At 40.4% G+C, this 27,538-nt stretch overlaps 1 protein-coding gene across 3 annotated transcripts in view; it reads right to left on the bottom strand.

Annotated features, from left to right (window-relative positions):
• NR3C2 (nuclear receptor subfamily 3, group C, member 2) overlaps positions 1-27,538 on the bottom strand; it is a 383,563-nt gene that overhangs the window by 60,011 nt on the left and 296,014 nt on the right. For 2 of the 3 annotated variants that reach the window (XM_011973244.1, XM_011973243.1), the window contains exons 5-6: positions 18,107-18,457; positions 15,548-15,692 (exon numbers count right to left, since the gene is read on the bottom strand). In XM_011973244.1, coding sequence (XP_011828634.1) covers positions 15,548-15,692; positions 18,107-18,457 — 496 coding nt within the window. The remainder of the gene's footprint in view (positions 1-15,547; positions 15,693-18,106; positions 18,458-27,538) is intronic. The other variant, XM_011973245.1, reaches the window with a different exon arrangement.

The raw sequence follows: 27,538 nt of genomic DNA, 5'->3' as shown, positions 1-27,538 counted from the left end.
TATTTATTTCTGACTGGTGAAATGCTGGTTATTGTTCATCTTTCAGCTAAATAGTAAAAATAAAGAGAATTTAATCTCACTTTAGGGGAAGTGATTAGGATATTCATTTACAATACTGTACTACTACTCTTTTTTTTTTTTTTGAACACATTCTAATGACACATTCTCAAAGCTATGAGAATAAGTTATCTCACTGGTACAGTAGCACTATATAATCGTAACCATAGGAAGGTAGAGGGGACCTGTGAGACACTTCCATCTCCATTATTCAGCAGATACAGGAGAAATGCGGTATAATGAAAATGGCACGTGCTGTGAGGGGAGTCCTAGGCTTAGACCTAAGGCCCATCTCTCAGTGTGATGTGATCTTAGGTAATTTATTGGATCTCTCTCTGCCAAGGCAGCTGCATCATTTATGAAAGAGTGACAATAACATCTGCTTCAAAATATAATTGTCTGTAAATAAGATGATTCATACAAAAGCATCAAGTATAGTAAATGGCACGTGGAAGACTCCCTAAGTATTTTGCTACTAGACTATGGGCCCTTTCAGGGACTATGTTCTATCTAGCTTTGATTTTCCGGCATCTGGTATATACATTAAGTCTTTCTTGAATGAGGAAACAGATTCAGCTCTTCAGTGAGGCTTCACCGAAGCCAGGTGGAATTCGAGTCTGGGTTGGGTTTTAAAGGTCATCTAGTCCAGCGGTTCTCAAAGTGTGGTCTGAGGACGCCAGGGTGTCCCCAAAACCCTTTCAAGGTGTCTGTTAGATCCTCTTTTTTCTAACTATGTATCTGGGTGAAGCTAAATTTTTTTCATATACCTCCCCCAAAACAACCCATCACAACAGACTAAATGTAAGAAGCAGAAAAGAGAATGCCAGATTAAAGGAATTTGCAAACAGGCAAAACAATGCCATTCTTCTCACTTTTTTTTTTTTAAAGTTGTTTTTCATAAAAATATTTGTGTTTTATGTTATTTATATAATATGTGATGGCTTTATGTTTCTTTTAAAACAAATTGATAAATCAATATTTTAGAAAAGTTGTTTTAATTTCTAATATGGGTAAATATCAATAGATATAACTTACATAAAGAAAAGCTTGTTGGGATTCTCGATGATGTGAGTGTGTAAAAGGGTCCTGAGAACACACCGTTTACAAACTGCTGGTCTGGGCTAATTCCCTCATTCTGTAGAAGGGAAATGAAGGCTCACTCACTCAACAACATGAAGCTCATTAACAACAATATTAGGGACTGGGCCTTACATCTTCAACAATTGAGCTCTTAAGTACCATCATGAAATCAGAAAGGAAGAAAAACAGATATGGAGAAATAATTTAAAATAGGAACCAAAGTTCCAGTTTTTCTAAGAACACTTTATTTCTCATTTGTGTTGTTTATCTACTGGGTATGTCTCTCTCACCTATTTTATTTTTTTGAGACAGGGTCTTGCTCTGTTGCCCAGGCTGGAGTACAGTGGTGTGATCTCGGCTTACTGTGGCCTCAACTTCCCTGGGCTCAGGTGGATCCTCCTACCTCAGCCTCCTGAGTAGCTCGGGCCACAGACACGTGCCACCACACCTGGCTAGTTTTTGTATTTTTTATAGAGTCAGGGTTCTGTCATGTTCCCTAGGCTGTTCTTGAACTCCTGAGCTCAAGCGATCTGGCCACCTCAGCCTCCAAAAGTTTTGGGATTACAGGGCCACAGTGCCCGGCCATCTCACTTAAAGGATAATTCTTATGAAAGATGATAAATGATTAGTGGTATGATTTGAGTATGTACCCCAAAGTACATGTGTTAGAAACTTAATCCCAAATGCAACAGTGTTGAGAGGTGGAGCCTAATAACTGGTGACTAGGTCATGCTGCCCTCATGGATAGATTAATGTTCTGGTAGGAGTAGGTTATCTTAAGAGAGGATGTGTTATAAAAGCAAGTTTCAGCACTGTTTGCGCTCATGCACATTCTCTTTCTCTCTCTTTCTCGCCCTTCTGCCTTCTACCATGAGATGATGCAGCAGGAAGGTTCCCGCCAGATGTGGGCCCCTTGATCTGAGGCTTCTCAGCCTCTATAACTGTAAGAAATAAATCATGGTTCTTTAAATTACCCAGACTCAGGGATTGTGTTATTGCTGTACAATATGGACAATGATGATTGGCCAGTAAGAGTTTCAAATATATATCATGTCTGAAACCATTATTAAGCTCCAAAGCTCTATACTGTGTGTAACTGCCTGAAAATCCAAATTCCATAGTCAAGGTAGAAGCCTTTTTATAGCTGAAAAATTCTGAGCTTTGGACAGAGAGACACCTGTGTTCAAAACTTTGGGCTTTCCTCATCTTTAAAAGCAGGATAATAAAGTCCAACCTCACAGAGTTGTGAGGATTAAATAAAATGAAGTATTGGAGATAGTATTCAGCATGACACCTTCCATAAGCTTTCAGCATCAGCTCAGAATCCTTCAAATCTCCCTCTAAACTACTTGATTATCAGTTACTTTTGCACTGCAGTGCCAAGGTAAGCGGAGACTGATATACAGCTGCAGCGGACAGGAAGTGGGGAGGTTCTAAACTGCTAATTCCACTGCTTCTGTTGAAGTGGTGTCCACTTCAAGGGACAGGGGCACAGATGATGTCTGTGATGATGATGTTATACAAGGCTGTCACACCTGTAGGTATGTATGTTGGCTCATACAACACTCCTACTGCAGCTCCACTGATCCAAGTGCACAAGTGTGCTTTCATAAGGAGGCCGAGGGTCTCCAAATATGACCTTCTTGTTTGTTTCCCTTCATCCTCCACTTGTTTCTTTCAGAAAAGTGTCAGATGCCAGAACCCAGGGAAAGTTAAATAACCTTTTGAGAGCCCTCCCCAACATGACCCTATTAAATAAGCTTGGGGTTCATGGGTGGAAAAAGGGAAAAATATAAAACAAAAATCAAATCATCTCTCATGGGATATGATAAAAAATAATCGTGTGGTTCAGTTTCAGTTCTAGAAATGTCTAAAGAGAGAAGTTCATAAAATGCTTTAAGCAGCAAGACACATTCAAGTGTGTTCCCCTTCTTCAATCCAGAGCAGTGCCAGCAAAGCTACTATTTCTAGATCTTATGGCCTGTGTCAAGGGGGGAGTCTGAAGCCCTTCTTTGTTTTAGAATTGACTTGCCCATTCCTTTCCACCTGCCCTATCTGGGAATAGAATCACTGCATAAAAATAATTTTTCCCCATTTACCAAATTTTCAATAAAGAAATCTACTCCAGGCTGGGCGTGGTGTCTCATATCTGTAAACCCAGTTACTTGATAGCCTGAGATGGGAGGGCTGCTTGAACTCAGGAGTTTGATGTTACGATGAGCTATGATCACGCCAGTGTACTCCAGCCTAGGTGACAGAGTGAAGCCCTGTCTCTAAAAAATAGGAAGAAATTAGTCAGTTGTGGTGGCATGTGCCTATAGTCCCAGCTACTTGAGAGGTTGAGGCAGGAGGATCGCCTGAGCCCAGGAGATCGAAGCTGCAGTGAGCTGTCGTGCCACTACGCTGCCTGGGCAACACAGTGAGACCCCATCTCTACAAAAGTTAAAAAAAGAAATTTACTCCAGGAACTTTATTTTATATAGAAAAGAAGAGTATTTTTAGCTGAAGAGACCAAGGTCCTTGAGCATGTTAATGGAAATAAAAAGCAATATGCTAATATTAGCTACACTAAGCCTTTTAAAGACAATATATGATCTTAAACTGTTTTAGACTTTTATTAAAAATGAAAAATAGCTCCCTCTAGTTAGCCAGAATAAAGCTTGGATATATTTCTTGCATCATTACTACTCTATCTGATCCCAATATAGTAATATATAGCTTAAACAGTTCATTCCATTTGCAGTCTCATATTTGTTTTGCTTTAATTTCATACTATCCTGGCAATTACCCAGCTTCATTAACTCCTTAAGAAATTTCTCAAGAACGCTACAAGAAATATCATACATGGAATATTAACATACAGCAGTACTCTTGAAGTAAAATTTAAAGAAGTCTGCAAAACTGAATCTTTTTCATTAAGTTTATATGTTAAGCCTCCAAAACACTGTAAGGTCAATCCATATCAGGGAATTGGGTTCTGAACAAACCAAAAACAGTCACCGAGTGCCAGTTATATGTATTTTTGCAGCCGGGCGTAGTGGCTCATGCTTGTAATCCCAGCACTTTGGGAGGCCAAGGTGGGTGGATCACTTGAGGTCAGGAGTTTGAGACCAGCCTGGCTAACATGGTGAAACCTTATCTATACTAAAAATACAAAAATTTAGCTGGGCATGGTGGCAGGTGTCTTTGGTCCCGCTACTCGGGAGGCTGAGGCAGGAGAATCACTTGAACCCAGGAGGCAAAGTTTGCAGTGAACCGAGAACACACCAGTGCACTCCAGCCTGGGTAACAGAGTGAGACTCCAGCTCTCTCTCTCTCTCTCTCTCTCTCTCTGTCACACACACACACACACACACACACACACACACACACACACACATTTTGCTAGATACTATGGATAACTTTAACAAGTATATTTTCTGTACTCTAGGCATTTACAGTATACCTAGAGTAAAAAACATATATAGACACAGTAAGTACCAAATGATTGAGATATAAAAGAAGTACTATAGAGCAGGGGTCCCCAAGCTGGGGCCACAGACTGTATTACAGTCCATGGCTTGTTAGGAACTGGGCCACACAGCAGGAGGTGGGCAGCAGGCGAGTGAGCGTTACCGCCTGAGCGGTCAGATCAGTAGCAGCATTACATTCTCATACGACTGCGAACCCTAGTTGAACTGTGCATGTGAGGGGATCTAGGTTGCATGCTCCTTATGAGAATCTAAGTAATGCCTGATGATCTGAGGTGGAACAGTTTCAACCTGAAACCATCCCCACACCCTGCCAGGTCTGTGGAAAATTGTCTTCCATGAAACTGGTCCCTGGTGCCCAAAAGGCTGGGGACCACTGCTATAGAGTGTATGAGGGGAACATCATTCTTTAATGGTAAGACAAGTTGGCAGTGAGAAAGTATGCTTTGGGTTGGGCTTGAGGGAGAAGGAAAGTATTAGGAGCAAAGGCACAGCAGTAGAAAGACCTAGGGAAGAGAAAGGTTAATTTGGCTGGTGTGGAGTGTATGCAGAGAAGCAGCAGGAAATATGCTGAAAATAGCATTTTAAAATTAATTAGTTCATCAAGCGCTTAACTAATGCCAGGCAGTATTCTAGCAGCTGGCGATGCAAAGGTAAATCAGACAGGCCAGGTTCCTGCCCTCTCAGAGCCTACACTAATGGGGGCAGGAGAGTTACTAGGGAGAAAACAGAGATATGATAAAATGGGGAGGGAAGTGGCAGGAGTGTATTCTAGATCTGATGGACAGCTCTAGGATCTACAGATCCTCGATCATATAGTTTCGTTTTGTGTCCCCTCTAAATCTCATGTTAAATTGTAATCCTCAGTGTTGGAGGTGGGGCCTGGTGGGAGGTGAGGCCTGGTGGGAGGTGATTGGATCTCAGGGGTGCACTTCTTTCTTTCTTCCCCACCCCAGCCCCCGAAAGGGCCTCACTCTGTCACCCAGGCTGGAGTGCAGTGGCACAATCACGGTTCCCTGCAACCTCCACCTCCTGGGCACAAGTGATTCTCCCACCTCAGCCTTCTGAGTAGCTGGGACCACAGGCATGCACCACCACGCCCGACTAATTTTCTGTATTTTTGGTAGAGACAGGGTTTCACCATGTTATCCAGGCTGGTCTCGAACTCCTGAGTAGCAATCAAACAATCCGCCCGCAGGGCCTCCTAAAGTGTTGGTATTACAAGCGTGAGCCACCATGCCCAGCCTCGGGGGTGGATTTCTAATCAACAGTTTAGCTCTATCCCCTTGGTCTAAATGCTGTCCTCCTGGTGACAGCGGTCATTTAAAAGTATGTGGCGCACCCCCCTCTCCTCTCTCTCTCTTGCTCCTGCTTTTGCCATGTGATGTGCCTGCTCTCCCTTAATCTTCTGCCAGGATGGGAAGCTTCCTGAGGCCTCCCCAGATGCAGATGCCGGTGCTATGCCTCCTGGGCAGTCTGTAGAACCATGAGCCAATTAAATCTCCTTTCTTTATAAATTTCCCAGTCTCAGGTATTTCTTTACAGCAATGCAAGAACAGCCTAATACAGATGATCAGGCAAAATCTGTCTGAACAAGAAATATTTAGAGCTGAGACAAGAAGGCTCGAAAGAGCCATCTTCCTGCACAGAGAACAGATATTGAGTTAAGAACGAGTTTGGATCCTCGATGCAGCAAAAGGAGGCCAATGTGGCTAACCAAGGGCACTAGTAAAGCTCTTGAGGAAATTCACTGAAACGACATATTATTTTAAGTACCATTTTTGCTGTTGCCATATACAAGTATCAGGGATGGGATCCAAGCCCTGCTCTCTAGCAGCACTGCAGGCAGGACTGTTTCACAATGCCGCATCCACTTTTTCTGTTATGTCACCCACCTATACCTACCATTGGACTGTAGGCCCCATGAAGGAAGGGAATCTTATTTTGTTTACTGTTGCATTCCCACTGCCTAGAACAGGGCTTAGTACACTGAAGTTGCTCAATAAGTACCTGCCAAATGAAAGGACAATAAATATCACTTATTTCCTTCTCCCACAAGTAGTCTAAAATGAGAGGCAGGGTTTTATAAAAACAAAACAAAACAGAAGAAAAGCAACAGGCTGGGCGCGGCGGCTCATGCCTGTAATCCCAGCACTTTGGGAGGCCGAGGTGGGTGGATCACCTCAGGTCAGGAGTTCGAGACCAGCCTGACCAACATGGGAAAACTCCATCTCTACTAAAAAAAATACAAAATTAACCAGGCATGGTGGCACACGCCTGTAGTCCCAGTTACTCGGGGGGCTGAGGCAGGAGAATCCCCTTGAACCCGGGAGGCGGAGGTTGTGGTAAGCCGAGATCGCACCATTGCACTCCAGCCAGTCCAGCCAGGGCAACGAGAGCGAAACTGTTTCAAAAAAAAAAAAAAAAAAAAAAAAGACAACTGAAGAACTGAGTTAGGAAGTGTCCCCTCAGTTCTCGTCTTAAGTTAATACTCCCCTCTTAGGTGTTTTCCCCTTTCTCAGGTACAGGCAGTCACTATCTTCTGCGTGCTCAGTATTGGAACTTCTCTTATTATGATGTAACTCAGAAGTATCATTGCAGCAGGTTATCCATTTCTTCCAGAACTTCCCTCCTCTCACTTCCTCTGTTAAAATGTCTGGAAATGACTTCTCTTTTCTTTCTTTTTTTTTTTCTTTTTGAGACAGGGTCTTGCTCTGTCACCCAGGCCGGGGTGCAGTGGTGCTATCATGGCTCACTACAACCTTGAACTCCTTCCTGGTTGCTCAAGTGATCCTCCCACCTCAGCCTCCCAAGTAGCTGGTACCACAGGTGCACCCTACTGTGTCTAGCTAATTATTTGTAGAGACACGGTCTTTGTTGCCCAGGCTGGACTTGAACTCCTGGACTCAAGCAATCCTCCTGCCTCAGCTTCCCAAAGTGCTGGGATTACAGGTGTGAGGTGCCATGCCTGGCTAGAAGTCGCTTTCTTCTCCAACTCTAATCCCTATCACTATGATAGACTGACAAAAAGGAATAAATACTATTTTAAAAAGAAGTAGGGGAAAGGAGGGAAGGAAATCATTCTGGTTTTGGGGACTTGTATGTACCTCTCCTCTTTCCCTGTATATAACTAAATGACTGTTCTTGTTTATAGCTTATAAAACCTCCTGCAGCCCCACTGTCCCTTCCCCTAGAGTTCTTCACTCTGTCTAGCCTCCTTCAGGTGGGAATATGGCCTCTAAACACTACTTTTGTGTAAAAACACAATTTCCATTCTGGAGTGCTTCTGTCCTTTGCAGATAAGGATCAACGATTTTCTACTTATGACGTTGCTTTTCTTTATTCAAGAGTCTTGAGCTCCACTGTCTCCAAGGGCCAGGTAGGAATGAAGAGAACCAGATGCAAAATAGGCAGTGGTAGTGTTACAGTAGGTAGTCAGGCAGACATGAGCAGGGCAGGAGAGGTTCCTCTTACTGTCATCAAGAATGTCAGGTGACCCTCAGGTCAGGCAGTTGTTATACTGTTTCTCTAAAATAATAATTGGTGTCAGCCAGTGCCAGGGAAAGGCAGTCTCCTAATAGATAGAAAAACCTGAAACCGGTGATAAGCAGCTTCCTGATAAGATCTCAGGAGCTGGGTGAGTGGGCTCAAGCATGCGCATGAAGAAGCAAAATGGCGGAGTTCAGCTGGTATGACCTTCTAGGAATTCTGGACTGGTAAGGGAGGAACACCTCAAGTGAGCATGCATAGAACTCCAGTAAACACATTGCGCATGCTCCCTCCGAAATGCTGGCAGGCCACCCCGCATGCAGACAGCTCACCCCAAGGGAAGAATCAGGGGAGAAGGGACGCAATCTCCCAGAAAGCATGCCAACGTATATGACCCCAAGTCAAAGATCAAACTGCACACTTGATCTCCCAAGTCACATGCTTCACCCTCTTCCAAGGTTACTTTACTTCCTTTCATTCCTGCTCAAAGCTTTTTAATAAACTTTCACTCCTGCTATGTAACATTCGCCTTAGTCTCTCCTTCTGCCCCTCAGTCAAATTCTTTCTTCTGAGGAGGCAAGAATTAAGGTTGCTGCAGGCCCAGACAGATTCCCCGCTGGGAACAGTGCAGCCACGGCGAGGCCGGCAGTACGTGTGCCACCTGCAGGGGGCGCTGCTTTCATGGTCAGGCCGTGGGCTGCAGGCCTTGGCCCTCTAGCTGCTGGTGCGAGGTCTGGTTTTTCATAGGGTCCAACGGAAAAATAAGGCATGGAAGGAAGACTTGTTTCCTTCTTTTGAACTTCATTCCCTCATACTTACCCAGAAATTAAAAAAACAATGGAAATCTCAGGAGTAGGTTTCTCAGTGGAAGGAAAAGGGGTGTATGGGGCAGTGGGAGGTGGAAGAAGGAGAGAGAAGGGGAGAAGGAAGGAGGGGAGTAACAGAAGGGAAAGGAAAGGAAGGAGCAGGGAGAAGTGAGAAGAAAAGGGAGGAGGGTCAGACACTGGAAGCTGCAGAAATCACACAACAGTTTCCCAGTGAGCCAAGGAGAAGTAAGAAATCCTAACTTGAAAGAAGGAGAAGGGGAAGTGGGCTGGGGAGAGAGAAGGAAGAACAAAACCAGCCATTGAAGGAGGAGCTGATCAGGTTCATCCTACATCCCTGACTCCTCTCATCAGAACTCCTGTCCCCCAACTATCGCTGGCCCTAACCCTGCTGGGGTGAGGGTCCAGGCACAGAAGTCAACTCCAGTGGCTCAGGAAGATCCACCACTCCCTGTGGGAAGGGACGCTGGGGCTCGCCATACCTCCGACCCCCTCCTGGCCTCCATGAGGATCCTCTGATCCCAGCCTCCACCACGGTGGGACAGACTTTGGAACACACAACCCATTTGGAAGCCAGGCCTCATGGAGCTTCAGAATGTTAGGTACAGAGGGACCTCATTGGCAATGTAATGCTGGCAGGATGGCCCGGGGAGAACCCTCACTGAGGACAACTGGACTATGCCAGCACGCTAACCCAGCGACGGGGGACACAAAGAAACAGGTAGCACCCCATGAAAACATGAGAAGAAGTAGCCGATGGCAACTGAGTTGTGTACTCATCTAATGGAGCTGCCCTCACACAACTAGTGCTTCCGACGCAGGATGGTGTGGGTGGAAGTCACCTTCCTCCCGGAGAGGCACGTGAAGTGCCACTAAGACTTCAACCCTCTCTCACTCTCGCCAACAGTCTGTGAACCAAAACAATCCAAAGTTCAGATGCTGAGGACAGTAAAAGATCATCAAAAACATTTTTTACTGGGCTACTACTTAAGGTAGTATAAGCAAGTCTTTAATATATGTTTAATTTTAAAATATCAGCCAAGATGTAAAAGAGTAATACTGAACCTTCATTTCAGAACTTATAAAAAAAATGAAAAAAAAAAGTCATTACAGGCTTCAGTGGGAGTTTTAATATGTGTAGTGAATTGATAAGAAATTTGAATACTTGCAGCGATCTGTAGCAATATATGATAAGCTATTTCAAGGTAAAATTGAATAATTAATCATTTAATACATACTTGAAAAGTTTTGAGTTTATAATAAGAAAAGTTCTATGTTAAAGTATTAACTAATATCTTCACCCCAATGTTTAATAAAAAATTAGAAAGAATGTTTCCTTTATTATTCCCTATTTCCCACCTTTCCTCCATCTCCAGTGATGCTAATACCAGAGAAAAAGATCTTTGGGAACTTTCATATCTGTGTCACAGCTGAAGGTAAACCCAAAGTTTTGTTCCTCTGTTTTAAATATTGCAATGCCTCTGTTCAGGAAGGCCATGCATCCCACCTCATCATAAACTTCATCCTCATAATTAGAAATGTAAACTTAGGAAGCCCCTTTCAGACTGATTAATAGATTGTTTGGTTCATTTGTTCAATAATTCATTCATTCAGCAAATATTTATGGAGTACCTACTATGATTCAGGCACAATGCCAGCTGCTAGAGATTCAAAAATGATTAAGACAGAGTGTGTGACTTCAATGAGGTGTGCCAGTGAAATAAGGCAGAGATACACGCACTTAAGAGCTGGCAACACCAGGTGGGAGGTGGTGTAAACAGCCAAGGGTTGGTGGGGGAGCAAGCGAGGACCACATCGGTGTACTCTGCCCTCAAGTGAGCTGCATCACTATTGCTTTACACAAAATGCCAGACTGCTGCCTTTGCCGTTGTGGAAGGGTATGAAAGCACAGGTAATGACTCAGGGAAAGCGTAGAACATGTTCAGATGATATGAATGTATAAGGCATTGGCAGGCAATGCATGAGGCATGCTTTGAGTTTTCTAGGTCACACCTCACTGGGATCACAAAAACATAAAACATGATAGGGTAGTCGCATCTCCTTTCTTAAAGTCATCTCTTTCCTTGCGATCCATGTCACGACATTCCTCTTTTAACTACTACTTCCAAAATGAGTTTAAAATTTTTAACTTTAGCCAGGACACCTCTTTAGTTTCTGACCTGTAGAAATAACTGCCTATGTAATGTCTTCTTGGATAATTTTTCAAAGGCAAGTCAATCTTACCCTTAAAATTGGTCCCAGGCTCTCCCCTCCCCTGCCCTTCCAAACCTGAGTCTTCTTCCCTTATTCCCCATCCCAGTGAGGGGCACCAAATCTTTCCTGGCACTTATGGCAGAGGCTTGCAAGTCTTCCTAGACAGCTAATTCTTCCCCCACTCCAGTCCTTGCCAATATCCAACCACTAGCAATTCTTGTTGATTTCACCTTACACTATTACCTGAATTCCCATCACAAGATCTAGTTTCCCAAGATCTGCTCTGACTCACTTCTAACCCATTTTCCATTCTGCATTCAGAGGGATCTTTTCAGGAAGCAAATCTGGAAATGCCACCCCATCACTTAGAATAATTCAATGGCTGTTCCACTGCTCTTAAAATAAAGAGCCAAGTCTCTGATGTGGCCTCTGAAACCCACAGGACCTGGCCTTAGGCTCCCCTCCAGCCACACGGTCTTGCTCTCAGTTCATTGAAGGCCCATGTTCCTTCCTGTCACTTGGCCTTTGCACATGCTGGTCTCTCAGGCTAGATCAACTTTCCTCCTCATATACTTCCTTCACCTGGGGAACACCAGTTTAATCATTCCCAGGGAAGACTTTCCTGACTAGATCAATCTCTCCAATTAACTGCTCTCAGAGCACTTTTCCTTTCAATACTTATCGCAATTATATTTTACTTACAAAACTCAGTATTTCTGTCTCTCTACATCAGTCATACATCAGTAGACTGTATGTTCTATGAGAGAGGGATTTTTTTCTCTCACTATTCTAAAACTACTGCTTAGAATACTGACAACAGTTAATAAATATTCCTGGAATAAATGCAAGATGAAGCATGTATACATATGCATTCGGGCATGCTCTGTAACCTACTGATTTCCCTAAAAGATACAGGGTCTATCATGGTACCCAGTGACGGAGCTGCCACATCGAGCTCTCTTTTTGATGCAATGTGACCAAAAGGCTTTATATAATTTCCAATTGTTTCCCCAGAGTAGTATTCACCCTAGCCCCTTGAAAAACACAGCTTTGCTCTTTTCTTTCTAGTTGATAGAAAGAAACCCTACAGAAGTCTGGGTTGGGTTGAGGTCAAAAGTTTTAAGAACAGAGAGCAAAATGTCCATTCTAATGGAATTACATCAATAACACTTAACTACTTTTAATATTAGAAAGCATTTATCTTTTATTGTTTCCATTTTATCTGTATCAATATTCTCTAGAATAGACAAATACACAAAACTTCTATGACCTTTTCTTTTTTTTTTTTTTGTTTCTTATTTATTTCCAAACCTCTTTAAGTACATTATTCCCAGTCTGCAAATATAAGGTGCTTTCCCCTAAGTTCCATTTATGAAAAAACATTCTTACAATTCTGTAATTGTTTGGAGCCCTTTATATTCAGATATTTATAAACAATTAAAAAGTAATAAGTGACACCCAAGAAAAGGCAACAGAAGAAGAGATTTTGACTTCACTGCACTTATGAATGTTTGTGCATCAAAGGACACTTTCAACAGAGTAAAAAGGCAAGTCACAGGTTGAGAGACATATTTACAAATCATGCCTCTGATAAGGGTTTAATATCCATAATACATAAAGAACTCCTACAACTCAAGTACAAAAAGACATATAATCCAATTAAAAAATGGGTAAAGAACTTACATGAACAGTTCTACAGAGAAGATATACAAATGGCCCATAAGCATATGAAAACATGTCCAACATCATTAGCTATTAGGGAAATGCAAATTAAAACTACAGTGAGATACCACGTCATGCCTACTGGGATGGCTAGTTAATAAAAAGAAAAAAGTGCTGGTAAGGATGTGGAGAAATTAGAACCCTTGTACATTGCTGGTGGGAATGCAAAATGGTGCAACTGCTGTGCAAAAAGAGTGTGGTGTCTCCTTAAAAAGTTAAAACACAGAGGTACCATATGCCCAGGGATTCCAATTCTAGGTACTGAAATAACTGAAAGCAGCATCTCAAAGATATATTTGTATACCCATATTCAGTGCAACGTTATTCGTAACAGTCAAAGGTAGAAACAACTAAACTGCCCATTAACAGATGATTGGATAAAATATTTGCTGTAGTCATGTTCTATAAAGTCACAGCAGCAAACACTGAATTAGCAAATGTACAACTATCCCTCCTATAGGGGAAGTCTGGGGTAATGGTCCTTACAACCTCTGGTCACATTTCATCAACTGATCTATACCTAATTTTGTTTCATGTGTATTTCTGTTTAAAGACATCTTACTTAACATATATTCCTGGTTTGTTAACATTGAACTACAGCCTGCAGAACCATAACTTACGCTTCAGTAATGATTATCTGACACACCTATTTTCTCTGTGAGGCACATCATAGCTTTCTTGAGCTGAAGAACACTAGCTAGCCCTTCAGCACTACATCTAGCAGCCAGCCATCTTAAACAGTGAAATCACCAAAAGGCATAAAAATGCAAAACATGTGGCACTAAATAGACTGAGAAAAGGATGAGTGTATAGCATGAAAGCTGAAACAAGATGGTGGAGTGGCCCCTTGTGTGAGCTCAGCTGCAATGTGCTCTCTTGGCAACTCAAATTCCTTGTTGCTCTGCATTTGTCTGTGAATGACCATGAAAATCCTGTGAGTATTGACTTTGAGATTATAAATAAATGCATTCAGTAAGCAAATATGCAACTACAGAATCCACTAATGAGGACTGACTTGATATACCTATGATGGAATATTATTTTGCCATAAAAAGGAATAGAATTCTGATACATACTAAATATGGATGAACATTAAAAACATTAGGCTAAGCGAAATAAGCTAAGCACAAAAGGACAAATATTATATGATTCCACTTACATTAAATATACAGAATAGGCAAATTCATAGACTAGAGGCTACCAGAGGTTTATGGGAGGGGATAATGGGGACTGATTGTTGAATGGGTTTAGAGTTTGTTTGGGATGATGAAAAAGTATTGGATACGGATAGTGGTGATGGTTGCACAACAATGTGAATGTAATTAATGCTACTGAGTTGTATGCTTAAAAATGAAAAATTTTATGTTATATGCATTTTATGACAAAAATTAATATATGTATTAATAAGATTAAATGGGTTGTTTTAATCTTCTGCTAAAATCAAATGCTGAAACACCGATGGCACTAATAGAGATTCCTATTTACCCACATGTCCTTTTAAAAGAAGAACCCTCTTTAATATGTTTTTCCTTCTGGTTTATAGAACACATTTTAAAATGGGCTTACTATTCAATAATATCAGTTGATTATTGAGGAATACAAGTTAATTAAATTGTGCATGTCAGTTGTTTGGCTTTACTTCGTGCTTTTGGTGAAAACTGATGCAGTACTAGAATTATTCTTTTTGATAAATTGCCAAAAGAAGGCCACCTCGAGAACCAACAACTGATGTTTCTAATTTATGTTTGGAATAAAATTGTCTTTGCAGTATATCACATGTGGGCAAACTGGTCCTCTTAGGTAAATTACTACTGGTACTATTGCGGCATGTTGGCATTATCTGTCTCTACTTTTCATCTTCTGCATTACTTTTCTTGCTTTTATCACCAACCTATTTCTCATCTGCCGCCCTTACTGAAACCCCTGTTTTCCTATCGCTAGAGAGAGCCATCTGTTAGACTATGGCTGTAGTTACTATCATAATTCAAATATTCCCTTTTAAGTATTTCTTGACCCAACAATTACAAAGAAGCACTGCTAGATATAAACATAAATAAAATGTGCTAATGAGGAATGCAAACAGTATTAAAACGTAAACTTAAAATAGGAAGGAATTTGTGGCCAAAGAAAAACCGATTACAATTCTTTCAGTCTTTAAAATGCATCATAAAACTAAAAATGTTTCGCTACAGAATAACAGTTTGGCTTCTTTTATGATGGCAAAGAAGGGTAATTACGATTGTCATGAAAACACATTGAGCAGCTGTATACTGTTAACAAAAGAACCATTATATGATGCTCGTAAAAGCTGGCACTTTATACATTCACATTTCCTAGAAATTAGATCGTCTTCCCAATTGGAGTCGATACCAAAAGAGACTGTTTTCTATTAATTGTGGCTTTGTACCAGTCAATTTTCAGAGCCAACTGGCTCATCTTTCTTTTGGGATATATCCCACATATTATTATGTGGAATTTATATATACTGATTTATATATACTCAGAAGTGTACAGTATAATGTTGCAAAGAGTAATTTTTAAGTTCCTAGAGATCTGTAAATTTTTAATGTTAAAAAATGCCAGTTTCAGTAGATTCTTTCACCAACGTATACCTGTTTAGAAATTATTGAAAGAAAGCATAACGAATAACTCTGCAGTTTATTTTATGAAGGCTAATTAATAGGTACTTACTCATTAAAGACTAGGTCTGGTGCAAAATAGAGAAATTGGCTGTTTGTATGTTTGTACGATCTCCAGCTCAAGGCAAATGATGATAGACACATCCAAGAATACTGGATTAGGGTAATTTGGTCCTCAAGAGGCAAGTTTTTAAATCCTGAAGAACAAAACAATTAATCACAGAAATACACTTAGCATTTAAGTACATTCCAGGAAGATGCTTCTTAAGTCAGCCCCAAACAGCCACCTTTCTTTCACTTTTCTCTTCTGTAATAGACTCAGATCAATTCAACAGTCATTTACAGAGCTCCTACCACAGGCCCAGTCCTGTTCCACATTTCACTTTAAATTCATCCTAAATTCCAGATGAGGGTAAACCGCTAGGGCAAACTAAAATTGCAGAGTTCAGTGAGTTTCAGTATTTCAGTATGGATGACAGCCTAAAACCCTTGGTTAGATTGAGAGAATTTGTATTAACCTGCAAAACTTGCTTTGTCCCACCCACAATTAATAACACTAAAATAAAGGGTAATCTAATAACTGTCAACCCCTGTGTGTCTGCAATAATGGTGGGAGATTTCATTCTTCATGAATTTGTGGTGCTTAAAAAATGAGCATGTGGTGCCTCCTATGGTCCAGGTTAATATCAGACTTTGATAAAGTTCTGTGGTAGAACATGTTTCCTTGGCACCTGTCCTCCTTGCCTGACAGACTCAAGCTCTTCTTTTGTTCTTTTATTTATTTATTTTTTAAGATGCAGTCTCACTCTGTCGCCCAGGCTGGAGTGCAGTGGCATGATATTGGCTCACTGCAACCCGGGTTTCAAGCGATTCTCCTGTCTCAGGCTCACAAGTAGCTGGGGTTACAGGTGCCTGCCAGGATGCCCAACTAAATTTTGTATATATATATATTTTTTTGAGATGGAGTCTCGCTCTGTCGCCCAGGCTGGAGTGCAGTGGCACGATCTCGGCTCATTGCAAGCTCCACCTCCCAGGTTCACGCCATTCTCCTGTCTCAGCCTCCCGAGTAGTATTTTTAGTAGAGATGGGTTTTCACGATGGTGGCAAGGCTGGTCTTGAATTCCTGACCTCAAGTGATCTGCCTGCCTCGGCCTCCCAAAGTGCTGGGATGACAGGCATGGGCCATTGTACCGGGCCTTCTTTTGTTGTTTTATTACTGCCCTGTCTCCAGGGGCATCATGTTATTTTTCTGCCTATGGAGTTGCACTGGGTAAGCTCCTCTTCAAAGAATCAGTCAGTGGAGCTTTCCCCAACTGTTACAGCTGCTGTCTGACCACAGGTAATCTAAGAAACTGCTTTAGATTAATAAACTGGGACAATGGATTAATAAACTGGCAATTTCTAAGTGATGTTTCCGTAGATTTAGAGGGGCCTTATCAATTAAATCTCATGAAACAAAAAAAATGACTAAAATAGGAATTCCAGGGATAATTTAAAGGGTGCTAGGGCCAAGGTGATTTTTTTTCAGACAGAAGAGTCATTCCAGGTCTCTGACAAGTTACTTGCTAGGCCTTGGCTTACTTGGTCTATGCTTAGATTAACATTAGTTATGAGCTGCTAATAATGTGCTCACCTTGTGATTTCATGAACAGAATGTATTTTATCTTATTAATATAATATTTTTGTATGACATTTTCCATTTTGATCAACATAAGAAGTGCATATGTCATTTTTTTTTAATTTTTAATTTTTATCTTATTTTTGAGGTAGAGTCTCACTCTGTTGCCCAGGCTGGAGTGCAGTGGTGGGATCTTGGTTCACTCACTGCAGCCTCTGCCGCCTGGGTTCAAGCGATTCTCCTGCCTCAGCCTCCTGAGTAGCTGGGATTACAGGCACCTGCCACCACGCAGGGCTAAATTTTTTATTTTTAGTAGAAACGGAGTTTCACTATCTTGGCCAGGCTGGTCTTGAACTCCTGACCTCGTGACCTTGAACTCCTGCCTCAGTGAGCCACCTACCTTTGCCTTTCAAAGTGCTGGGATTACAGACATGAGCCACTGCTCCCAGCTGCATTTGTAATTTCAACAGTAAAATCCTTAATCCTGCATTCTCAGAAGAAATGTGCACATTAACCATATTTTTCCTATATACTTGATCAATTTGCTATCAATTACAAAATTCTGATATCAGGATTTCATAGAAAGCTAACTCCTGCCGGGCGCGGTGACTCACGCTTGTAATCCCAGCACTTTGGGAGGCCGAGGCAGGTGGATCACCTGAGGTCGGGAGTTCAAGACCAGCCTGACCAACATGGAGAAACCCCGTCTCTACTAAAAATACAAAATTAGCCGGGGTGGTGGCACATGCCTGTAATCCCAGCTACTCGGGAGGCTGAGGCAGGAGAATCGCTTGAACCCGGGAGGTGGAGGTTGCGGTGAGCCGAGATAGCGCCATTGCACTCCAGTCTGGGCAAAAAGAGCGAAACTCTGTCTCCAAAAAAAAAAAAAAAAAAAAAAAAGCTAACTCCTACTGCATGCTTGGAGATGGCGAAGTCAGTTGCCCAGACTTGTTAAGTTCCGGATGCAGCACGTGAAAGGAGAGGCAATCCTACCTGGAAGTACCTTTGCCCACTTCACGACTTGGATCATCTGTTTGCCTGCTAAGCGGTTGAGCGTGGAGAGCAGATTTTCGGCCGTATCTGGTTTTGAGCTGTCATAGCCTGCATACACAATTTCGGGTTCAATGTTTTCAAGGACCATAACGGGGGAAGGTGTGAGTGCTCGTGAGATGGTGGAGAGCTGAGGAACCAGTGCTGTGTTGACGGAGGGTTCTTTTGCAGGAGCGATGTACGTTGTCCCTTCCTCTGGGCTTTGCGGGGGTGGGGGTGGGGGTGGGGGCTGCTGCTGCTGTGGCTGCTCCTCGTGAATCCCTTTTAACTTTCCCAACTTCTTTGACTTTCGTGCTATAAGAAACCGTAAATGATAAGGCCTAATTAAAATTATGTTTGAAATATATTGACTCACATTGCTTAAAGCACAGTTTTCCTCTAAATAGGTCTTGTTATGTCAATGGGAACATGATCGTTTATTCCACTAAGAGAAAACGTATAAAGCCCAATTATTATTACTTACTATGGGTATTAGGATAACAAATTCCTTCCTTCTTTCATTCATTTTACAAGTCTTCACTGCCTGTCTCCTGTAAGAGACTGCATAAGCTGCATACGAACCCAGCTAATATGTTCAGTATAACCAAGCCTCACCCTGTCCTCAACAAGTGTTCAGCCTAGTGGGGGAGGAGTTAAGAAATGTACCACCACTGTACCGCAGTGCAGGTAGAGATTGGAACCATGATAAAAACGAAAATGGCTAAAATTTACTGAATGCTTAACTAACACCAGGCACTGTTCTAAATGTTTTATATAAATTAACCAATTTAATAGTTTAATGAGTAGATCTATTATGATTCTCATTGTAGAATAAGCAAACAGAGACCAGAAAGTTTAAGAAATATAAGATCACATATCTTGTATATCTGAAAGAGAGTTTAAAGGAAGGGTAAATTACTTCATATGCGAATATGATGGAGGTGGTGGGGGATGTGGGAAAGTTGGGAGGTAGATGGGTAGATGGATAGATAATTGGGAAGACGGATGAATGAGAGAACGGGTTAAAAAAAAAAAGTTCCGAAGCACCAAACTGAGCTTAGGTATGTGAGAATTACTTATATTACAAATGTAACATTTCAATTTATTTAAAAATTCTTGAAGAAAACAGACACGTTCTACTTAACCCTAACAGTCATGAGAACTTACAGGGCACAAATTTAACATAGAATAGGACTACGTTATACCAATTAACCTGATTTAAAAATAGAGTAATTTGTGTTTACAATTATAGCCACTAATATCACATTCATCACAGAAAATCTTACAATTCAGATAAAAGATAAGCCATCAAACAACAAAAGCTATATTAAATATAGGAACCAGGCTTAAAAGATGAATATGACAAACTACTGTCTTTAAGAAGTTTAATATTAACAAAAATTTTAAACTTCAATAATTACAGACTGTCTCTTTAATAAAAGATTTGAGGCACAGACATCTGATTTTTAGAACTGTTTATCAAGGAAAAGCAGATGTATCATATTCACGTATGTTAATGGAAGATGCTGCCCAGGCACTAGTAACCGGCACTAGTAACCCAGATACTTCCGATGAATGGATGAGTGGGCAAATGAAAAATACTCAGCAAAGTGCCTCAAAAACTAGACAAAACAGAAAAGAACCAAGCACCCAGGTAATCTAAAAACACAGTCAACTGGTGACTCTATCAGAGCTTAAGAAAATCTTCAACAGCATTAATCTGTCTTTTGGGCAATTAGATAAACTCTCCTCTAAGTCTCAACTGATTCATCTGAAAAATGGGCATGACCAAGTTTCCCTCTCTTATCTCTCAGAGAACTAAATGGGTATGACAAATAAAAACGTGTTGGAAATTATTATTAACATCTGAAATAATGTCAATGTCACTTCTATTCTTCCTCCATAATTTTGTAAGCATTAAAAATATTCCAGCACATTAAAATGTTCTCATCCTTTATAGGACCACATCTGATGATAACCATAATTTAATTGACTAATAACAGCCAAGGGTGATATTTTCAAATTTTATTGAAAGTGATATTTGCTTGCAAATTAATGATAAAATTCATATTGCTTTAGGCTTTCAGTCTACAATGCTGTGCTTATTCTCACGGCTGATTTAAGGTCAATGATAGGAAATATCGTGAAGAATACTTAATATATTCTCCAGCACTTACACACAAGGCTGTGGTCTGTAGCATAAACCTAGGGAGCGGATTATTGACATCACATTTAGCATTTCAGGTACATTTAAGTTTATACTGTGATTTTGTGAACATATGTAGGACACTTGAAATTGAGTAATAATCCATATTTACTCCAAGAGTTCAAGGTAATAAATATCTCCAGTGTATCTTTGGCCATGTGTATCTATCCAATATATTTTCTAAAAGGACCAAAAATATGGTTACTTAATTAATTATATTTATATCAAAGTAATGTTTCTAAAATGCTTGAATATTTTATACTGTTATAATACATTTAAGCTCTTCAAAGTGGGTAATAATGTCTTATGTATCCCTATGACATCATATCACTTCCCATGATGCTTATGGGTATCCAATAAAAATGTTTGTTGAATAAATTTACCTTATTTTCAAATTTTAATAAACGTTAACAAACTATTACACATATAAAGTATTAGTTTACTTCCCTGTGGGAAATATGGGCAAGCTTCTGAGATTTTATGATAAAATTTCTGAATTGTTAATTACTATTCCTTTTCAAAATTTCTACTGTGTAATGACCCATTTGTGGAATTATTACTCTTAAAATACCGTATCTAAAATAAGCTAAATATATTTAGCATTTCACGTTCCAAGCACAGTTCAAAAGAGCTTTAACTTGTTTTCAGCATTCCAATGCTCACCATGACCCAATGAGAGGCACTATTTTCATTTTTCAGGTGAAAAAACTGAAACACAGAGATTAAATACTTTTTCATATTGCAGAGCTAGTAAATACCAGGGTGAGATTTGAATCCAGCTATGGCTCAGAGTTCACGCTCTTAACCTCCATGCTACATGCAGTCTCTCTTCCAAACCTTTTCTCTTTATCTAATTTGTTTAATTTTTATACTTTAAGATTAGCTAGCATAAGCTTCAAATCCAAGTGTATAATTAAGATGTTTGCTAATTACACAGGAACACTGTTGGCTGAAGATACTTAAGGAACATGTTTCTATTATCCAAAAGCATCATTGAGCATACATTTGGGAACTTAACCACTGTTTAGCACCTTACTAAATCAATATTGACTTAATGGCCATTGTGCTTTGTGATCTCATGTTCCTAGGTGGCCAGACCCAAACACCATTTTCTCCACTGCCAGCAACAGTAGCTGTGTGTGTGTCTGTGTGTGTGCATGTGCAGTATACATTAATGTGACTGTAAATGTCTCCCAGTCCCAATTAAACTCACATAAAAGAGGAGTTTCACTTGTTCTACCTGGATGTTATAATAACTAGCACGTGCTTAGTTGCTGCCCTCAGGTACCTAGTCCTTAATTACTAGTAACATTTTGGCAGCCTGTCTTTCCTGGCACTGCTGGGAGACAACTCCTTAGATTCTCGTGAATTGTTCCCTGAGGAACTGGCATTGCGGAGGCCCTGCTTCCTATCCTGACCAACCTGCAAAAGAGCAGGCAGAGCACATCTTGGTGGGACTCTATTAAAGCTGAAAGATTTCTAATGAGATCTCAAAATTCACAAGAGCTTTGAAACATGACATGGCAAGATTTCCTCTTTTGCTTTGCTCCACCTCCTGAGGCTGGTATAACCGGCCACATACCCTTTTGATAAGCCACCATTGTGGCCAAATGATGGCTGGCTAGGACTTTGACCATGTAAAGATTCTTTAGTCTTAGAAATGGTCATCAGGACAACTTTCCCCCTCTGGAGTATAGTAAAAGAGTGATATATAGTAGAATATGGAATCTTGTTCAATGACAGTATTTCATTAGAAAAAAATAAAGTGAGAATTCTGTCATTGCAGAAATGCTTCATGCCATGTCTCAAAATTTTAGGTCTTGGCAGTAAACATTAGAGAGGCTATATTGAGGTTATATTAAAATACATATTTTTCTGTTCATAGGCCAAATGTAATTACTGCCCACGAAACAGTAACAGTATTCTCCCCCCTTGCCCCTACCACCCACTATCCTCTTTAACAGACCATTTCTCCCATCACCCTCATACATGGGGGCACGAATTTCAGCCCAATAACCCTAATTGTGCTTTCCTGTCTTCCTTATCTCTGTATCTGCATGACTTCTCTTTGCTTTTCTACTGCCAGAGGAGGAGTACTCTCAAAGATAGGGGGCAACTAAGTAATCTGGCCATGAAACCAAAGGAAGCAATGTCATCCTTCTACAGGCTTAACAGCTAATTTGCACTAATAGGGAAAAGATCATCTAAATCAATCCCAATGCAATAAACACCAGTAGAACTGGGTCCTAGGGCAATAAAAAGCTTGTCAGTTGATTATAAGGAAGTAGCATTTCAATTGTTTATAAATACTCTTAGAGTGGTTAAGAAAGTTGAATACAAGTTGTTTTTTTAAAAGTGTCTCCAAATATTCTCAGATTAATCTATGTAATTTAACAAGTTAACATACATTATTGATTTTGTTGACATAGAAAACATGCACAGACATAGAAAACATGAGGCAAACACAAACTCAACCTTTGATCACTTTAAAAGATATTCCAAATGAGTGGGTATCCATATATTACACTTTTTTTTTTTTTTTTTTTGAGATGGAGTCTCACTCTGTCGCCCAGGCTGGAGTGCAGTGGCACTGTATTGGTTCACTGCAACCTCTGTCTCCTGGGTTCAAGCAATTCTCCTGCCTCAGCCTCCCGAGTAGATGGGATTACAGGTGCCCACCACCACACCTGGCTAATTTTTTAATATTTTTAGTAGAGACAGGGTTTTACCATGTTTGGCCAGGCTGGTCTCAAACTCCTGACCTCAGGTGATCAGCCCACCTCAGTCTCATATATAACATTTTAATGTGTGTGTAAAGCTATCCACAGATATGTGCATCTGTATCTATAATAAATATAACTTTGTTGCAATTGTTATATAATAAGTTTATTACTTAGCAAATAACTAATATCCACCCATTGTATAAGAAGTAACCAGTTTGTGAGCAATGTAATGCTGACTAACAAGATCTGAGCCCTGATAAGAGATTACAATCTTAGGGAAGTTGAATTGATACATAATAAAGTAATTAGGTTTATAAAACTGGATATGATAAGTTTTGGGTCACTGGCGTTTACAATATATTTGGAGAGAAAGACAATGGCAGAGAGAAGTTGTTTTCTCTCTCCATGGGATGGGCTCACACTATCCTGTCCCCTCTGTAGTAATTTCCACCAAGCCCTGGTTTGCTTTTGGTGTGAGGCAGATTACACTGAAGGTCTATGAGGACCAGGACACTTTGCTGTATGGGGATCTACCTGGAGTCAAGTGCCATTGACCCACCTAAGAGGATAATCCCTTAGGTCAGAAGCCAGAACTGGGCAGAGGGGCTCAAGGGAATCTGAGGGAGTCAGAATAGGGGTTCTCTGATTTTACGGAGACAATAACAAGTTTCTGGAAGATGATTTCCTATGACAGAAATATGATACCCTCCCTATTGGAGACAGACAGGAAGTCAGATAGGGACAAAGCTGGGAAGATGTTTCCAAGGTTCTTCTGGGCTAGACAGACGGTGAGCATGATTACTTTTATGGTATTTGTATTTTCTGTAGCTATATTCTTTTTGCTCCTCTAATGTGTACATTTTTCATCCCCCCTCCCCTTTTTAATGCCAATCAAACTCAGGAATGTGTGCACACAGAAGGGGTTTTCAAGGTGAGACAACATGTTGAGGTCTGACCAGGCTGGGGACCTCATTAGATCAAGCAAGAACCTCAGGGGGAGAGGAAACTCAGAACATTAGAGAAATAGCTTCTGGTAATCATCTCTGGGCAATGGAGAAAGCTTCTGAAGCTTTCTTGTGCTCAAGGCCTGACTGGTTTTGAATGAAAACAAGACAGACCACCGCTGGACTATGTGGCATGGGGCTGAGGCTGCCCTGTAATTCTGAAGTGCCCTCCGGCACCTCTTAGGAAGAACTGCAGCAGTGAGAGGTGGCTGGTGCCTCCCTGCCAGGGTGGACTGATTACGCATGACAACTCCTACTTGGGCCCTTCACTGTTGTGCTGATATAGACCTTGAGGAGTATCAGAAGGGAGTAACAAAATGACAAATCCTCTACCCACAAAGCTCTGAATAAAACATGCTTCTGAAAGAAAAAAAGGTGAAAAGACTGTGGTTGACTTATTCCAGAGTAGAGGATAAGGTCTATGAGAAGCCCAATAACAGTTTCAAAAACTTAAAGAGACATTGGCTAAATCATGTGGAGCATCTACTTTCTATTTCCACTGAGGTCAAGATAAGATATGAAGGGTTTAAAGGGCAGAAGAAGGGATTTAGATTAGACATTAGGAGAATTTCCTCCCAGCATTCTGGAATGTATTATGGAGAAAGCTTGGAATGTACTACTAGCAAGAACATGTACTATTCTTTTCTAAAAATTCTAAGATAATAGGTAGACAGGCATCCTGCTTGCCTGAGGGCAGTTCTGCCCTAAGGTAGAAGAAAGTGATTAAATGAGTTATTGAGATCTGGTGGCCCTACAATGCAAGTAAGTAAGACCCTCTGATGTACATTCCAGACTTACATTTGTCTGAAAGAAATCTCTCTGGTTCATACTTTTCTGAAAAACAGAAATAAATCCCTTATATTTATATGTGTGGTAAAAGATAATTTCAGAAATATGTTTCCAAAATATGCACAAAGGGCAAAGACTGTGATCTCAGAATGCCTGCTTGAGAGAATGTCCAGCACTATGGGAAAAAAACAAACACCTAACGTCCTCTGTGCTCTCTTCTTCGCTCTTTCCCACCCCCACCCCCCTTTTTTAAAAAGTAGTTTTGGTCGGGTGCAGTGGTTCATGCCCGTAATCCCAGCATTTTGGGAGGCCGAGGCAGGCAGATCAGGAGGTCAGGAGATCAAGACCATCCTGGCTAACATGGTGAAACCCTGTCTCTACTAAAAATACAAAAAATCAGCCAGGCCTGGTGGCGGGCACCTGTAGTCCCACCTACTCGGGAGGCTGAGGCAGGAGAACAGCATGAACCTGGGAGGCGGAGTTTGCAGTGAGCCAAGATCACGCCACTGCACTCCAGCCTGGCGACAGGGCAAGACTCCATCTCCAAAAAAAAAGAAAAAAAAAAAAAAAAGAAAAAAGTACTTTCACCATTATAAAGCAAGCAGTTTGCTCAGTCCTATATGTAAAACACACTCTTTGGTTTCTTGTACTCTTGAGATTACATTATTTTATTAGTGGTGAAAATAGTAAAGAGCTATTATTAATCGAGAATCTGTATGTCAGGTACTAAGATAACAGCTTTTAGAAATATCCCATTCAATGTCTTCATAAGCACACTATGGGGTAGGTACTGTGTTATCACCATGCACAGAGGGGTAAAGTGACGTATGCAATAACTGTAAGTAGCATTAGAGGGAAGTGACTTATTGTAATGACATGAAACACTACAATAGAGAAATCCCATTACATTTGCAGACAACATCTAATGACATCTAATCAGAAGGTCAAAGGGGGTGAGAAGAGGATCGACAGCTAAAATGGTTTTTCTAAATTATCTCTAAGGTCACCACTGGATCACCTCTGTTGACAGAGATTAGTCTTTTAAATAGGAGGCTTGTAACAACCTGTGCCAATACACAAGAGGTTTTCCTTTCTAACTCCCTGGGCAGCACAGTCAACTTCTTCACACTGGAAGGCTATTTTACTGTTACACACAGCTCAGGCTTTTCGCTTTTGCTCCCTGTTATGACATTTTGATTCTAATTGGAGGAGAATTTAACAATGCAGAAATCAATCTAGTCAGTCTGCATAAAAAATAGAACTTACTAAGGAAGGAACCTACTACTTCTTTTATTAAAAATAAAGTTCCTGAGCTCCGTTGCAACTGGTAAGTTCTTCAGACAAATATATCATTATTTAGATGTAAATATCTAAATCAAATTTGCATTCTTTAGAAAACAGAGTATCTGCTTTGTAAATTCCTATTCTTTGAGGATAACTATGCTGAAGATTGATGCATGTGCATGTGTAAAACAAACAAGCAAAAAAGAAAACCTCTAAGTAGTTTTATAATACATTTAAAATAAGAAAAATAGCACTATGATAGTTGTAGTCCCACAGCAAATGGCCCCTCCCTCAGTTAAAAAGTTAATTCTTTAACAGCTTCAAGGGCTGCTGTCTTGGCATATGTTTCAGCAGAGAATTTATTACATGAAACACGATCTCATTGAGCATGCAAGGTAAATAGACTCATTAAGAATGTTTTATGAAGAAACATTACTGTTCTAACAAGGTCACAGGGGCGAATAAGGTACGAGAAAGAGGCAAAAGGCAGTGACCTGGAAATGGACTACAGCGCTCAGCTTAGTTTACTAGGCCTTCCCAAGTTCTAGCATGATCTTCACTAGACTTGGGCTGAAAATAACTAGTTAGATGCTGGAATCTACAGTGGTAGAAAAGTCCCAGGAAGAGCCCTGTGCATACCTCCTCAAACTGTCAAGTCAACTCAAGCAAGGTCCATATTAAGCAAATACGATATACAAAAATAAGAGCTTACCAAACAGATAGATGAGGGGAATACTTACAATAAGTAATAGTTTTCTAAAAAACAAAAATGTAAGCAAAAGATTCCTTCAATAAGTACTTAAAGAATATTTAAACTATAATACATGTACATTTGTTTGCACATTACTTTTTAGGGCTGTTTAAATTATTCTGTTCTTCCCCTAAACATTTGTTGCTACTTTAGTGCAGTGGTTTCCACATCTTGGTCCCTTGATTATACCCAGTGACTTGGAAGTACCCAAGACTTCTAAGACAGCTAAGGAAGTTGCCTAAATGTAATTTCAGAATTTTTTTTATGATTAGTGTAATTTGTGTACTAAGAAATAAAAACTCTTAATGAGGAATAAAAAAATATACACACCAGGAGAGCAGTTTTATCTCCAATATTAATTTTCTTCAAAATATTTCTTCCCTCTTAGTTCAACAGTCTTTCTGTGAAATAAATTACTTATGGCTACATCATTATAATTTTAACTATTTCTTAAAGAACTATTACTTAACAACATATATTATCAAAGACCACCTTAATTATAATCAAATCATAAATAATCCTTTATATTATTTATATGAAAACAAAACTGAGTTTTACTCAAGAATACTAATGCTGCGATTATAACTGAATCATTAAAAACTATTAAAATTGCTTAGTAAGAAAAAGAACTGATGAGTC

This window comes from Mandrillus leucophaeus, unplaced genomic scaffold (assembly GCF_000951045.1).
Source record: "Mandrillus leucophaeus isolate KB7577 unplaced genomic scaffold, Mleu.le_1.0 Scaffold136, whole genome shotgun sequence".
Taxonomy (NCBI): Eukaryota; Metazoa; Chordata; class Mammalia; order Primates; family Cercopithecidae; genus Mandrillus; species Mandrillus leucophaeus.
The sequence above is the reverse complement of the archived record's forward strand: the minus strand, read 5'-3'. Positions and strand labels throughout refer to the sequence as shown.